This window comes from Spermophilus citellus (genome assembly GCF_964194105.1).
Source record: "Spermophilus citellus genome assembly, chromosome: 9".
Lineage (NCBI taxonomy): Eukaryota > Metazoa > Chordata > Mammalia > Rodentia > Sciuridae > Spermophilus > Spermophilus citellus.
Genome location: NC_138191.1, coordinates 128,338,599 through 128,352,682, shown reverse-complemented (window position 1 = coordinate 128,352,682; position 14,084 = coordinate 128,338,599). Strand labels below are relative to the sequence as shown.

The 14,084-nt window shown below is 58.3% G+C and overlaps 2 protein-coding genes across 5 annotated transcripts in view; one reads left to right on the top strand and one right to left on the bottom strand.

The window, feature by feature from the left end:
• The window catches only part of SPEN (spen family transcriptional repressor), an 84,145-nt gene extending 81,083 nt beyond the window's left edge, over positions 1 to 3,062 (top strand). For both annotated transcript variants that reach the window (XM_081308087.1, XM_081308086.1), the window contains 4 exons: positions 270 to 779; positions 925 to 1,119; positions 1,355 to 1,513; positions 1,908 to 3,062. In XM_081308087.1, coding sequence (XP_081164213.1) covers positions 270 to 779; positions 925 to 1,119; positions 1,355 to 1,513; positions 1,908 to 2,039 — 996 coding nt within the window. In that variant the 3' untranslated portion in view covers positions 2,040 to 3,062. The remainder of the gene's footprint in view (positions 1 to 269; positions 780 to 924; positions 1,120 to 1,354; positions 1,514 to 1,907) is intronic.
• Positions 3,063 to 3,193: 131 nt separating this feature from the next.
• Positions 3,194 to 14,084, bottom strand: part of ZBTB17 (zinc finger and BTB domain containing 17) — a 28,386-nt gene continuing 17,495 nt past the window's right edge. The window contains exons 2-15 of one of the 3 annotated variants that reach the window (XM_081308088.1): positions 10,014 to 10,220; positions 9,273 to 9,461; positions 8,493 to 8,633; positions 8,069 to 8,194; positions 7,429 to 7,670; positions 7,207 to 7,349; positions 6,821 to 7,121; positions 6,370 to 6,457; positions 6,165 to 6,281; positions 5,955 to 6,075; positions 5,634 to 5,764; positions 5,118 to 5,327; positions 4,920 to 5,009; positions 3,194 to 4,841 (exon numbers count right to left, since the gene is read on the bottom strand). In XM_081308088.1, coding sequence (XP_081164214.1) covers positions 4,558 to 4,841; positions 4,920 to 5,009; positions 5,118 to 5,327; positions 5,634 to 5,764; positions 5,955 to 6,075; positions 6,165 to 6,281; positions 6,370 to 6,457; positions 6,821 to 7,121; positions 7,207 to 7,349; positions 7,429 to 7,670; positions 8,069 to 8,194; positions 8,493 to 8,633; positions 9,273 to 9,461; positions 10,014 to 10,220 — 2,390 coding nt within the window. In that variant the 3' untranslated portion in view covers positions 3,194 to 4,557. Of the gene's footprint in view, positions 4,842 to 4,919; positions 5,010 to 5,117; positions 5,351 to 5,633; positions 5,765 to 5,954; positions 6,076 to 6,164; positions 6,282 to 6,369; positions 6,458 to 6,820; positions 7,122 to 7,206; positions 7,350 to 7,428; positions 7,671 to 8,068; positions 8,195 to 8,492; positions 8,634 to 9,272; positions 9,462 to 10,013; positions 10,221 to 14,084 lie in introns of those variants that run through there. The other 2 variants (XM_081308089.1, XR_014023778.1) reach the window with 2 other exon arrangements.

The window sequence follows — 14,084 nt, the reverse complement described above, 5'->3', positions numbered from 1 at the left end:
TGGGGGTGACAAAATCAGATCACATTGGAAAACTCTAGATGTGGGGAAAGAGTTCTGTGGGAATGGTTGGTGGGGAGGGAGTTCACGGTGACTTCACCTTACCAGGGTCCCCAAGAGCCGTGGCTGGTTAATGCTGCTGTGTGCCCTGAACTGGATGGAGTTGCCCCACAACTGGACTTTTTCCTGTTGTCCCTTGGATCTTTTGTTGGGTTCAGTGACTTGTGTATAGCAGGCTCTGATTGTGTCCCCTGCCTTCCTTCCAACTCCAGGGCCCTCCTGAAGGTGAGGCCTTGCAGTCCACGCAGCCTGCACAGTCTACGCAGCCTGCCCAGCCAGTGCAGCCCTCGCAGCCTGCCCCTCCTGTGCCACCATGCCAGCCCTCCCCGCTCAGCCAGCCTGGCCAGACACCAACTAGCAAGATGCCTCAGGTCTCCCAAGAGGCAAAGGGGACCCAGACAGGAGGACTTGAGCAGCCTCGCCTCCAAACTGTCCCTGCCAGCAGGCCACCTGAGCCCCATGCCCAGGTTCAGAGGGCACAGGTGGAAGCCAGCCAGACGTCCTACCCGTCCCCTGTGTCTGTCTCCATGAAGCCTGATCTCCCAGCCCCTCTTCCCTCTCAGGCTGCCCCAAAGCAGCCATTGTTTGTTCCTACAACCTCGGGCCCCAGCACCCCACCAGGGCTTCCTCTGCCACACACTGAAGCCCAGCCAGCATCCAAGCAAGATTCCTCTCCACACTTGACTTCCCAGAGGCCTGTGGATATGGTCCAGCTTCTGAAGGTAAGCACAGGGCCCTGCCCTCTCTTTCCCAGACTCTGTGCTGTGCTAATGTCCTGAGGTTCCCCATGACAGATCCGCTAGGGCTGTGGCCGGCATGGCTGGCCTTTGGCCCTGAGTGTGCTTCTGCTCTGTCCCCTGTGAGCAGAAGTATCCCATCGTGTGGCAAGGCCTGCTGGCCCTCAAGAACGACACAGCTGCTGTGCAGCTCCACTTCGTCTCTGGCAACAACGTCCTGGCCCACCGGAGCCTCCCCCTCTCTGAAGGAGGCCCCCCTCTGAGGATCGCCCAGAGAATGCGGCTAGAAGCCTCGCAGCTGGAGGGGGTTGCCCGAAGAATGACGGTAAGATTCGAGAGGTCCTGGAGAGCCCCTGACCCTACCCCAGGCAGGAAGGCACTGATGGCCCTGGAGTAAAACACCTCGACCCAGAACAGAGCAGCAGGGCTTTCTTTCTTTGAACAAATACCAGGGTGAACTTCAGGCCATCTCGAAGGCTTTGTTCCCGTGGGCTTAACACCGTGGGTTGGACAAGGCTACACTTGACTAAGGCCCCTGACCACTGGCCTCTCTGCCCTAGGTGGAGACTGATTACTGTCTGCTGCTGGCTCTGCCCTGTGGTCGTGACCAAGAGGATGTGGTGAGCCAGACCGAGTCCCTTAAGGCTGCTTTCATCACTTACCTACAGGCCAAGCAGGCAGCTGGGATCATCAACGTCCCCAATCCTGGCTCCAATCAGGTCAGTCTGTGCTCTTGCCCGCCCCACAAGTGTGTGCCAGTGGGGCCAGTCTAGAACAGGGGGGCTGGCCAGTGTGCTGGCGTGGATCACCAGTGCCAGCTAGAGGGCGCTGCTGGGCAGTAAGGCATTTTTGGGTAAAGGCAACAAGCAGTGTGTTGCTGTCAAGAGAAGAGCCAGGGGAGCAGATGAGAGGATTTCCTCGCCCTGGGCAGAGAGACCGAGAGGCCGGCGGCAAGAGCTTCCTGGTGCTGCTTTCATCTGACAGCCGTGGCCGTGGCCGGGAAGCTGACCTAGGCTGCCTCTGCATCCGGTCTCTCCAGGGCCTGCTGGGAGCGTAGTGGGGAGGGTGACATGAAGGCAGAAGGTCCCACTTTCTCTCTCGCCCCTTCTCCAGCCCGCCTATGTGCTACAGATCTTCCCACCCTGCGAGTTCTCTGAGAGCCACCTGTCCCGCCTGGCCCCTGACCTCCTTGCCAGCATCTCCAACATCTCTCCCCACCTCATGATTGTCATTGCCTCTGTGTGAGCCGCGGAATGGTCATCACCTCAGGGCATTTTCCCAAGGCTCTGCTGCAAAAAATGAACACCAGACAACTCAACCAGGCGGAGGAGAAGCTGCAGAAGGACAGACGCCATCCTCCCGTGCCCGGGCGCCTGCCCAACTCCGTGGGACAGACCTGGGCGGTGGTGCTGCTACCTTGTATGTTTACAGGACGCTTTTGTCCAGGACAGACCACCGACCGACAGACTTGCAGACACCTTGGGGCTGTTTCTCTTTTTTTTTTTTTTTTTTTTAAGAGAAAAGGAACAGGGCAGTAGAATTCCTTTTTTTGTTGTTGTTTTGTTTTTAAGAAACAAGAAAACAGAACTGCCTTTGCACTAAATTAGTGACTTGGACTTCTGCACAGTGAGACAGGCTGTGACGCTCTGGACATGTGGTGTGTGAACACACATCGCGGACTCTCCTGCAGGACTCAGACTTCTGCTGAAACCTTGGGGTCAAGGAACATTTCACTGGGTTTTTTTGCCCCACCACACCTCCCTTCCCCAGCTCATCGGACATGTCGCCTTTCTTAATTCTCCTGCTGCCACCACCTTTGACTCACCGGGGTGCACGGTTCACAGTCGAACAAGAGCAAACAGAAGGATTTTCTTCCTTGGTGGGATACGCAGAACTCGGATGTGTGTATATATAAATATATAATATATATAAATATATATAATACTGACTTTAAAAAATCAAAATTCCCTGACATACATTTTTTTTAATCTGTGCCAAAAATGTGTTTTCAGAGAAAATCTTATTTTCATACTCAGACTTTGTATCGTCACTCATTTGTATAAGTGCGCTTCAGTACAGCACGGGCCCCGCTCCCGCGACGTGGAAGTGTCACACAGCACCTGTACAAAGACTGGCCAGTCCCCTCCTCCTGTGACCCGGGCCTCTCCCCAACTTCCTAACACTTATTAATTTATGAAACTGTTTTTCTCAGCGCAGTTTTGTTTTGTGTGTCCATTGGATTACAAACTTTATTAAAAAATACAAAACACCTCAAGTGTGGATGTGATTGTCGCTGGGGTGGGAGAACCAAGGGTCCTTGGCTATGGGAACAGCTCGCCCTTGCCCTGGCTTTGCTTTTGCCCACCCCCAAGTCTGCAGGGCCTCTTTCCTTTCTTCTGCCACTTAATGCTCCCCAGCGATCATTTTATCTGGTACAAGAGTGATTTTTGTCACCAGTGCTGGGCTGTCAACATTTTCCAGTGCTGTGGCTTAAGAAATTTGTGAAGCTCCAGGGTTCCGAGTCACTCCTGGGCAGTGCCGGAGGCGCTTCAGCTGCTGACATGAGTGAAACGACCCCTACAGACTAACTCCATCCGCCTCGCCTTGTCCCTTCTGTTTGGTGGGATGGGGCCGAGCTGACCTAGTGCTGCTCTCTGGGACTCCCTTAACCTTGTGCCTGCTTGGGGCGGGGGGAGTGGTGGGCCACCTGGCCCTTGCCCCCCTACCACCGTGGGGTTGGATCAGAAGGTAGGAACAGGGATATGGGGACTACAGTCTTGGGTGTCTTCTCACTGTCACAACAGGACTACAAACAGGCCTGTGGGCTTGTGCAAGACAGGAGGGTTGGTTGTGGCTGTGGGTGACCCCAGGAGAGGAGCCTCCCTGTCACCAGGAAGGATGGGCAGCCCTGCTAGCATTGCTCCCACTGTTCCTTTGTCCCTCCAGGTGGAGGCTTCACTGATTCAGGCAGGTAAACTGTTGCCACAGGATGACACTGGCCTCCCAGCACTGGCACGACTACTGTGAAGCAAGCACAGAGCCCAGCATGTTCTGCCCCTTGCTGCCTGACATGGACAGTGAACTTGAACAAATTTTCCAAGGTTGTGGTGCAGACACCACTGAAACGTCAAGGCCCCAAATGGTTCCCAGGTAATGCGGAAGGCACTTCAGACTTTGACACAGGGGAAAACCAGGCGCGGAGGATGTGGGTATTGGGCTCTGGAGGCAGGGGCCGTGGTCCTGGGAGGAAGGGCTCTTCCGTCTGCCTGGCTGAGAGAACCCAAGGGCAGGCCCAACAGACGTGGTCACAGGAGGCAAAGCCATTGAGACCATAGACTAGGCTCTTGGTTGCCTAGGTCTCCGTGAGCAGTTGTGGTCCTTCCCACTGGTCCCTTCCCCGGCTGAACCCCCGGGCGAGGGGAGCAAGGCCATAGTGGTGCTTGCTGGGGTCACGGCCCTGTGTGCTGCTCCACCCACTGTGGACAAGGCAGTTGGCTTGGGCATGGACGGATCCTGGCTATGCTCCACAGGAGGAGCAGCAGGGCTCTTTTGAAGAGAGCTGGTCCCTGGATCGTGCAGCCTTCTTGTGGCACAGCCTTCTTGTGGCATCAGCCACAGCTGCCAGCACTGGCCCACCCCCACAGGGACCTACAGGCAGCATTAGAAAATAATCAAATTTATTCTCTCTAGGGAATGGGCCGCCCTTTTCAGTTCCAGGGTGCCATCCATCCTTAAATAAACAGTCAAGAGAAGGGCTGCCTGCTCACTGAGCAGGCGGTGGGCATTCAGAAGCTGTGGGTGGGGTCTCTGCCATTGCAGGCTGGCCTTCAGCCCCGTCCCGAGGGCGGAAGACCAGCTCCCCGGCCTGCAGCACCTGCCCGGCTGGCCACGTGCTGCCCGGCCCGTACTGCTGGTAGAAGTCCGCATCAGTCTGGAACATGACCAGTGCCTGGGCGGTGTGGATCCGAACATGCTGAGCCAGGCTATTGGCATCCAGGAACTTGTCCCCGCAGGAGTCACAGGCGTAGAGGATGTGGGTGTTGGGGTCTGTGGAGGTGGGGGCGGCAGTCAGGGTGGGCAGGGCCCTTGGTTCCCCGGGGCTCACACCCTGGGCGGCCCCCTCACCTTCCTCCTGCACTTGCTTCACGGCCTTGCTGATCTCGGCTTTGAGTACCTCCGTCTCATCAGCTGTCACCGCAGCCCCCACTGGTACCACTGTGGACAGAATGGGCAGGCCCTGAGGCAAAGGCCAGAGACATGTGCCCGCTGCTGCCACTCGAGGCAAGCTACAGGTGACTACCCTCTGCTGCCCACGGCCCTCACCTGTGAGCTGAGTGACGGCCGTTGCTGCCAGTGCCTCAGTGGCCAGCGTGACCATGTCATCCACAGTGACCACGCTGACCTCGCCACCCTCCTCTGGCTCCAGGATTTTGATGCCAGCCTTGCCCTGGTGCACAGTCTTGACGTGGGACCGCAGGTTGTCCACCCGGTTGAAGCCGCGGCCACACTTGTCACACAGGTAAGGTTTCTCTCCTGGGGGGAGGCAAGGTTCGCTCCTGCCGTGGTGGAGGGCGGGGGGGGGGGAGGGGGGGTCCAGGCTTCGGCTTCCCCTGCAGCCCTGTCTTGTCCAGCAGGAAGCTCTGGGGTGGCCACCGAGCTGACAGCCTCCTCCAGTAGCAACTGGCCCACTGGAAGCTCTAAGGGGTCCACACTTCAACTGAACTGCCTCCAGGGCCACCGGCAGCCAAGGCTGGGATCCGGGGGTCCCCCCTTCTCACCCATCCCACCTGCAAGTCGGGCTGAGCAGGGAGATGTGCAGGTGGGTGGGCATATGCTCACCAGTGTGGATGATGATGTGCTTGGACAGGTCCCCCACGTTGACAAAAGCCTTGCTGCACACACTGCACTTGTGTGGGCGGATATTGTCGTGGTGCCGGATGTGATTGGCCAACTGGCTGGACTGGACAAATCTGTAGGGCCAAGGGGAGGGGCTTAGATTGATCTGCTCAAGCCATCCCCAGCCAGACTGAGAGGCCTCTGGCCACATATGGATCAGACAGGACCCTGGGAGCAAAGCCTGGGGCTGGGGTGGCACTCTGCCCAGTTCCCAACAGAACCCCCTCACTGTGGGCAGCGCCCTGGCATGGGGGAGAGGGGCACCTCTTGCCGCAGCGCTCACAGACGTAGGGCTTCTCCCCAGTGTGCTGGCGCACGTGGGCGATGAGGGAGCTGGCCTGGGTGAAGGCCTTGCCGCACATCACGCACTGACAAGGCTTCTCGCCTGAGGACAGAGGCAGGGGAAGGCATCAGCACCCACCTCTCCCTGTGCGCCCCACCCGGGCCCCCACAGCACAGGGGCTGCTCACCCACCGGTGTGGATGCGGACGTGCCGTTGCAGAGCACCGGGGTCAGCGAACTGTCGCTGGCAGTGGACGCACACATAGGGCTTCTCCCCGCTGTGGATCCGAAGGTGCCGCTTGAGGTTCCCTGTGGTGAGACCCATGGCAGGCCTGGCATGGGGCCCGGGGGCCAAGGAGCAGGGCTGTGAGGGCAGCCAGGGCAGCCCTGGGCCTACCTGAGGTGGTGAACTGCTTCCCACACTCCCGACACTTGAGAGGCCCGTCCGCGATATGGATCTTCAGGTGGGCCTTCAGGTTCCCCACCTGTGCCCAGGGAGGGGGTCAGAAGGGCCACCCCACGCACTTGGCCTCTGATCCCCTCCCCTCCCCCTCCCTTAGGGAACCGCTAAAACTCAGGTCTCTCAGCGGGCTGGAGTGGCTCCCTGTCTTCTCAAGCCAGATGGAATGTTCCAAGTCCCAGCAGTGAAAGGACACGCCCGCCGCCCGGCTCTCTCTGATTTAAACCCCGGCTCTCTCTGATTTAAACCCCGCCAGACTCCACCTGCCTCAGGCTGCCTGGACAGAGCAGCGGGCGCACCCTCCTGGGACAGCCACTCTGCAGACCCTGGCAGCTTCCCTCTGGCCCTGTCTGCTCTGCGCCATCAGCAGGGGGCTCCAGCAGCCCACCTGGTTGAACTTCTTGTCACAGTGAGGGCACTTGTGCTCCTTGTCAGTGTCGTGGGTCTCCAGGTGGCGCATCTTGGACGTGGGGTCGGAGAAGGAGCGGCCACAATAATCGCACTGGTAGGGCTTCTCCCCGCTGTGCACCAGCTGGTGTCGCTTGAGGTTGCCAGAAGTGGTGAAGAGCTTGCCGCAGTCCTCGCAGCGGTAGCGCGCCTCGCCGGAGTGCCGCTTCTTGTGCAGGTTCAGCAGGCTGATGAGCCGGTAGCTCTTGCCACACTCCTCACAGCCGTAGGGCTTCAGGGGGCTGGGTGGTGGGAGGCGCAGTCAGGGAAGGGCGTGCCCACGGGGCCCAGAGCGCAGCCTGGACAGTGGGGAGGCGGCGCAGGTACCTGTGCGTCTTCTCGTGCGCCTTGCACGCAGCGGGGTCCGAGAAGGCCTTGCTGCACTCCCGGCACGAGAACGGCTTCTCCCCCGTGTGGATGCGGATGTGCCGCTTGAAGTTCCCCGTGTGCGTGAACTCCTTGCCACAGTCCTGCGGGCGCAGCGGGAAGGCGTGGTGAGGGGCTGCAGCGGGAGCGCGACGGAGGGCTGGCACCACCCGCGGCCCGCACCTCGCACTTGTGGATGACGGAGCCGTAGGCCTTGGACTCGGTGCGGTCCCCGTAGGTGCCCGAGCGCAGGCTCCGGGCCTCTGAGCTGAGCTCCTGCCCAGAGTCTGTGCCTGCTGATTCCTCGTTCTCCTCCGGGGCGTCTCCATTCTCCAGCTGAGGCCCCTCCTCCTTCACCACCGCTGGCCCCGTGCCCTCCTCTTCCCGCTCCTCTTCTCCTTTGCTGGCCGGCTCCACCTCCATTTCTGCAGAGAAGGACAGCGCTGAAGCAGACGGAGAAGAGCCCCCCCACCCCCACCCCCGGGGGTCGGCCTCGCAGTCCCGCCTAGGAACCTGGGGGGGGGGGGGGGCGCCTGGGAGCATCTGGGAGTGGCAAGGAAACATCTTCAGCACCTAGGGTCCGTGACCTGCCATCTGCTACTTGGGGGATGCAGATATGGGCCCCAGTTAGCTGACAGCACTCGTGGGGGGACAGCAGCACACTGAGTGGGGCCCAGAGCTGTGGGAGCAGAGCTCCAAGGCTGCACCCCAACACTTCTGTGCTGATGGGAGCTGCCAGGATGTGGGACCACGACAAGTCAAGACTCAAGGAGAGCAAGGCTGGAGGCAGCGCTGCCCTGGGCGGAGGCAGTGGGGAGGGTACCTTGCTCTGAGCTCTCTGACAAGGCGGCCTCAGCCTCTGCAGCAGCCATGCCGCTCGTGGGGTCTGGCTTGAGCTCCACGGGCAGGGGCTCCCGAGGCGCGTCAGCCCGCTCCGTCTGCTCTGCACCTGAGGGGAGGGGACAGCACCAGAGGCTGGATTAGGACAATCCGTCTAAGGGCTTGAAGCCTCCCCTGTCCAGGCCCCTGGGGGTGGCTGTGGCCCAGGAGAGGCCCCAAGCAGCTCGTGACTCTGCCTGGCTGGACAGACTGCACAACAAGCCATAGGTCTGTCGGGGAGGTGGACTCTAGAAGTGCGGAAGCCTGTCCCTGTGCAGGCTGCTGGCAGGGGATGGGATAGCCTTCTGACTTCCTGCTGCCCACCATCTCCCACCAGGCAGCCAGCTGGTCCCCAGATCACAACTCACCACTGGTGGCACTCCCAGCCTGGCCGCCCCGCTCCTCTTTGAGCTCTCGCCCTGGGCCTGCAGGTGGGCTGCTCCCTGCTTGGTCCAGCCTCGTCAGCGTGGCGGCAGCAGCCTTCTCCTCTCTGGCTTTCTTGTCCCCTCCTGGAGATAGAACAGGACAGATCTGCCATTTCCCACCAAGTGCCCAGCTGGGGGGCGTGGTCAAGTATCCCAGAACTTGCCAAGCTCTTTTGGGTCCTCCCTGGGGACACATCTAAACAGTGGTTTGTTCAGTCATTGTGGTTATTGGACACATCATTCCCCAGGCGCCAGTGCTGTGCCTGGCCGCCAGCGGGCACTGGGAAAGCAGCAGCAGCAGTTTCTGCCTATGGGGGTGCACCGACTGATAGCCCCCATGTGTAAGTAGGATATTGACCACGGGAGAGGAATAAGGTCCCCTGAAGGTGTAGAGCATTTGGCCCACAGCAGACAGCCAAGGGCTTCTGAGGATGTCAGGGGAGAGTATAAAGTGGGAGGAGGTGGCTGCAGGAGGCGTGGGAGCAAGCCCCACCCACGTGCACAGGCAGCCACCTAGGTGGCTCCCTGTCCCCTGCTGGCAACAAACTGGACAGGGCAGCAGAGGGCCCTTCTCAGACAAAACTGCAGCCAATGCTCACCAGCTCCCCACAATGGAGGAAGGGCAGATGAGGAAACTGAGACCCAGGGAGGTGACCCTGAGTCGGAGGCAGGCCTCCAAGAGTCTCTGGCTGTCTGTTCATAACAAGCTGCCTGTACTCTGACCTTCCGCGGTCAAGGCCTCTGTATGTTCCCCAGTGCTGGTGGCCGGCTCAGCGAGTGACTTGAGGGCATGGCATGCTGTGATGACATCCTGCATCTGGAGGAAGTTGGCCACGGCCAACACATCGTCCACATTCTCGGGGCTCAGGCTCAGCTTGGCTGTGTACATGAATTCCAGCACCTGCCCCAAGCCTGCCAAAGACAGGAAAGCCACTGTCACAGACCCACCTCAAGGCGGACACCAGCAGCCCGTCCAGCCCTCCACTCAGTATGGCAAGGCCAAGGAGTTCTGAAAAGCTGAGTGGCAGGCCATCGCCTTCTCCTGAGCTGGAGGGTGGGCAGCTGGGGTCAGCCCAGCAGACAGCCTCCCAGAGGGGACAAAGGGTGGGAAGGCCACCCTGCACGCCCTAGGCCCAGGCCCTGCACTTCACCGCTGGAGGACTCTCCGGTCCACCTGTGTCAGCATCAGCTTCCTTGGGGCTCTGCCACCACTGCCACCTGACCTCCAGGCCAGGCTCCTGATCTCTGCAGGTCTCAGCTGCCACATCCATAAAAAGGGAGGGTGACACCTTGCCCCATACCCCTCACTCTGTTATGCCAGGCTGGGAGCCCAGACCAGGACCCGTTCCCTCCTCAATCCCAAGGCCTACTTCCAGCCCACGTCCTGGCCTCCATGGCTCCACTATCACCCCGCTCCTAGCACAAAAGGAGTCCTCGACAAGTCGCCCTGACCCTGTGGGGTACCTGCCGCGTTACTGATGTCCAGGTGCACCACGTCCTTCTGGTCCACAAAGAGCATCTTGAAGTACTCGCTGCAGGCTGCCAGCACCGCCTTGTGGGCCTTGAAGTCAACACCGTCCACTACAAAGGTGCAGTCACACAGAAGCCCCAGCTGCCGCTGCTGGTTCAGCTGCTCCAGGACATGCTGGCTGTGCTGGGGGAAGTCCATGGCTGCAGGATGCCAAGGGCCTCTGTTAGCACCGAGAGAGGCGCCAGCACCCTCACCCCACCAAGCTGCCCGATGAGACTCGGGGAGGAGATAGAGAATGAAACCAGGGAGAGGCACTTCTCCCAAGATGGGGCTGGCTCTCTGCTGTGAGTGGGCAAAATGGGCAGAGGCTCCCTACTCCAGGTCCAAACAGGGATGTTCCAAACCAGAAAGCACCCAGGGTCCAACACCAAACACTACCCTTGTGTCTTACCAGATGATGATGTTAAAGAGTCACAAAAGCAAACAACAAATCCCTGCTGTTGTGATTTTAATGAAGAAAGGACATTGGTCAGGTTAACATTTTCTACGAAAAGAATATTACCATATAATCTCAGAAAAAGATGGATGTCCAACGGGGCCCATTTAGCCTTAAGACCCTTCTACTTTGTGTTTTGTCAAAGACAAGTGAAATGTTTGGGAAAACAACAAGGTGGCCCTTGTATCACTTATCCTTTTAGTTCTGCACTGACTAGGTACAGAGCTCAGTCCCTCTCCCACTGCACCCACGGGCTCGGGGCAAGCTCCCTTGCCCTGCAGAGCTGGGCTTGCTCAACCTTTCTGATTCACAGACTCTGGGAACTACATAAGGTTGAAGAGTCACCTGCCACCAGAAACCTCTGTCCTGCTGACTTTCCCAGGAGAAACAGGAACTCCAATCGTGATCCTAAGAGCTGCTGGCCTGGCTAGTTCCTCTGTCAAGGGCCTCACTTAATGCCTAGAAATCTCACAACCATCTCAAGAAATGTGCTCAGAAAAATTCCCTGGCCGGGAGCCCAATTATCATGAGCTGCACAAACCATGACTAAATAAGTATCTAAACCAGCTCGCCTGCCACCCAGCACTGCTGCAGGGTCCACCTCAAGACCGGCAATTTACTAGGAAAAACAAGCAGGGCTTCCTTTCTAGAAAGGACCAATTTTGGAAAGTTTCAAAATAAAAACCAGCACCCACTGCGCCCACACTGTATGGATGAGCAGGGAGGCTGTGGTGCCAGCCCAGGATCTCAACAGTGGTGATGGTTCTTTACCAGCTGCTCCAAAACCGGGTCTGAAACCCAGCAGAGGACACGTCTGTCAGAGCTGCTCCTGGGCAGGTGAGGAACCTCAGGGCTCTCTGCAGGGGTGCGGCAGCTCTGGCTGTTCCCATTACACCAGCCTCATGGGAGAGTCACTGTGCTGCAGCCTGGAGCTGCGGGGACCATGTGTGGCTGGCTGCTGGGATGAGCTGCTCCGAAAGCCACAAGTCAGTGCTGCAAGAGGCCGAGGCCACTCACTCCATGGTGTCTGGAAACCTCAAAAGTAGGGGTATGTGCCAGCTGTGGCAGTGCACACCTGTAATCCCAGTGACTCGAGAGACTGAGGCAGGAGAATCACAAGTTTGAAACCAGCCTCAACAACTTAATGAGACCCTGTCTCAAAAACCAGAAAGGGCTGGGGAGGGGGCTCAGTGCTAAAGCACTGAGGTTTAATTTCCAGTCAAAAAACAAACACAAGGGCTGCAATGCAGCAGCTCAATGGTAGAGCATTTGCCGAGCATGTGTGAGGCCCTGGGTTCGACTCCCAGCTCTGCAAAAGAACCAAACAGAAGAATATGTGTCTCCTGAGCTCAGGGCATCACCCAACAAATGAGGCAAAAACATGGCAGTTGGGAGGGGCCCACAGCACAGCATCACAGCCTGAGTGGTGAGTTCCAAAGACCTGGACAACCCACTCTGTCCCCTCACACAGACAGGGACCCTGCTCTGACCCTACCAGTTCTCCCACCAACGCCTGGGCTGGAGCTGAAGCATCTCTAGGGAGAGTCAGAGGCTGCCTGAAGGCAAGAGGTGGCAGCCAGCCTCCATGCTTGCTGAGACCTCTCCAGAGCAAACTAGCCATGGCTGCACAGGCCAGTGAGGGCAAACACTCTGCAGGCATAGGACACCTCGTAAAGGCACCTTTTCCTAAGGTCCTCAATCCCTGGGAAGAGCCAGCTCCCGCTGGTGACCTGAAGGAATGCAGGGGAGAACCACAGCTGCACTGGCCCCGAGCTTCAGACATGGTAAAGAAACAACACCCAGTTTCTAGGCTAAGTGCTCTTGCTGGAGTTCCGAGGCCAGGACCCAGAGTGGGTACACAACAGGCAAGAGGCACATGGAACCAAAGGCAAGAGGCAAGGACAGGCCTGGGTCATGCTGACCTGAGAGTGGAACAGGCATGTTAACAGACAGGAATGTGCAGGTGTGTGAGCAAGTCCTGGTCTCAGATCCCAGTCACCCTCTCCCTCCTCCAGGAGCCCCAAGTAAACCACCTGTCAAGTGCAGAAAGAGGGAAACGAGGGTCCACATAGGGCAGAATCCTCAATCAGCTTCACAACTTGCACACGAGGCCCACACCCAGCCTTCCGTGCAGGAGGCCTGGCTTTAGGAGTTGACCTGAAAACTGGGCTGGGAGGCGGTGTCTCCCGGGCTCAAAACTCCTGTAGAGCAGCAGCAAAACCCCAGAGGGGTTCTGAGGTCCCACTGGCTGGGGCCTGAGGAAAGAAGGACCCTCCAGCAGGAAACTGGCCTGCCTCGCCAGGAAGATACACAGAGAGACTGCTGGCCACAGGAGCAAAGGCCTGCTGGCTTGTCTGGGACCCAATGCTGCAATGAGCTTTTGTGGTCTCACCATGGAGCTCCTGGGGAGAAGGTGTCAAAGCCCAGCCAAACTGCCTTCCTGGGCTTGAAACACCAGCCGGGGAGCTAGGTGTGTGCCCTTGTTTTTAGAAGACCAGTAGAGGCTCCCAGGATAGGGTGGCTGGTGGCCTGTCCCTCTAACTCCCTCCCCCCTAGTGCACGTACACTAAAGCAACTGTGTGACCCACACACCATTGCGCACTGACGCCAGCCCACCCTTCACAGCAGCACGCCCACCAGAGGTGGGATTCTCCCCAAATGCAGGTGTCAGGAGGAGAAAAGCAAGGCCTCTGATTCTTCTAAGGCTGTTCCAACAGAGACACCTACAAGGAGTCAAAGACAGAGAAGAGAAAGAGGAATGGATAAAAGGGGAGGAGAAAGAAACAAGAGGAGGGAAGGGCAGGCAGGAGAGAGAAGTCAAACAGGGAGAGAAGACACAGCAGCCCATTCCCAGGCTCATGTGAGTAGCAGCTCAAATAGATGCCTAGCACATCTGTGAGGAGCCCATGGTGTGACAGCAGCCATATCCAAATGATGTCACCTGCAGAAGCAGCCCTGTGATCTCTACAACTGAACAGCTCCCTCCCCCAGGCCACACCAGGGAAGGTGAGATGCTGCTGACCTAGTCCTTCTCCCAGAAGGGCTGAGCGGACTAGGCAGCAACCCACCTCCGGGTCCACAGGGCATCCACAGAAGGACACCAGGACGGCCAAGCTTAGAGAGGCAGGGGAAAGGGCAGAGAGGCAAAGATGATGGGTCACACACAGGACCAAGAGCATCTGTAGCCCTGTCCTGGGTGCATGCATGAAGGGTCACCTCAAACCAAAGCCACAGGAATAAGATCAACAGCCAGTCACTCCCCACACTACCAGGCCTGCTGCCCTTCTAAGTGACAGTGACAGTGACGAGACTGCTCCATCAGAAGGCTGCACCCACCAGCCACCCTGGAATGCAGGTCTTTCACTCAAGGATAGGTGCAGGGACCCCCACATTCCTCTCCTGCTTGACTGGTGATAAATGTGGGTGCTAGTCAAAAGTACTTCTAAAGTTATACTCCATGGGGCTGGGGATGTGGCTCAAGTGGTAGTGCGCTCGCCTGGCATGCGTGCGGCCCGGGTTCGATCCTCAACACCACATACCAACAAAGATGTTGTGTCCGCCGAAAACT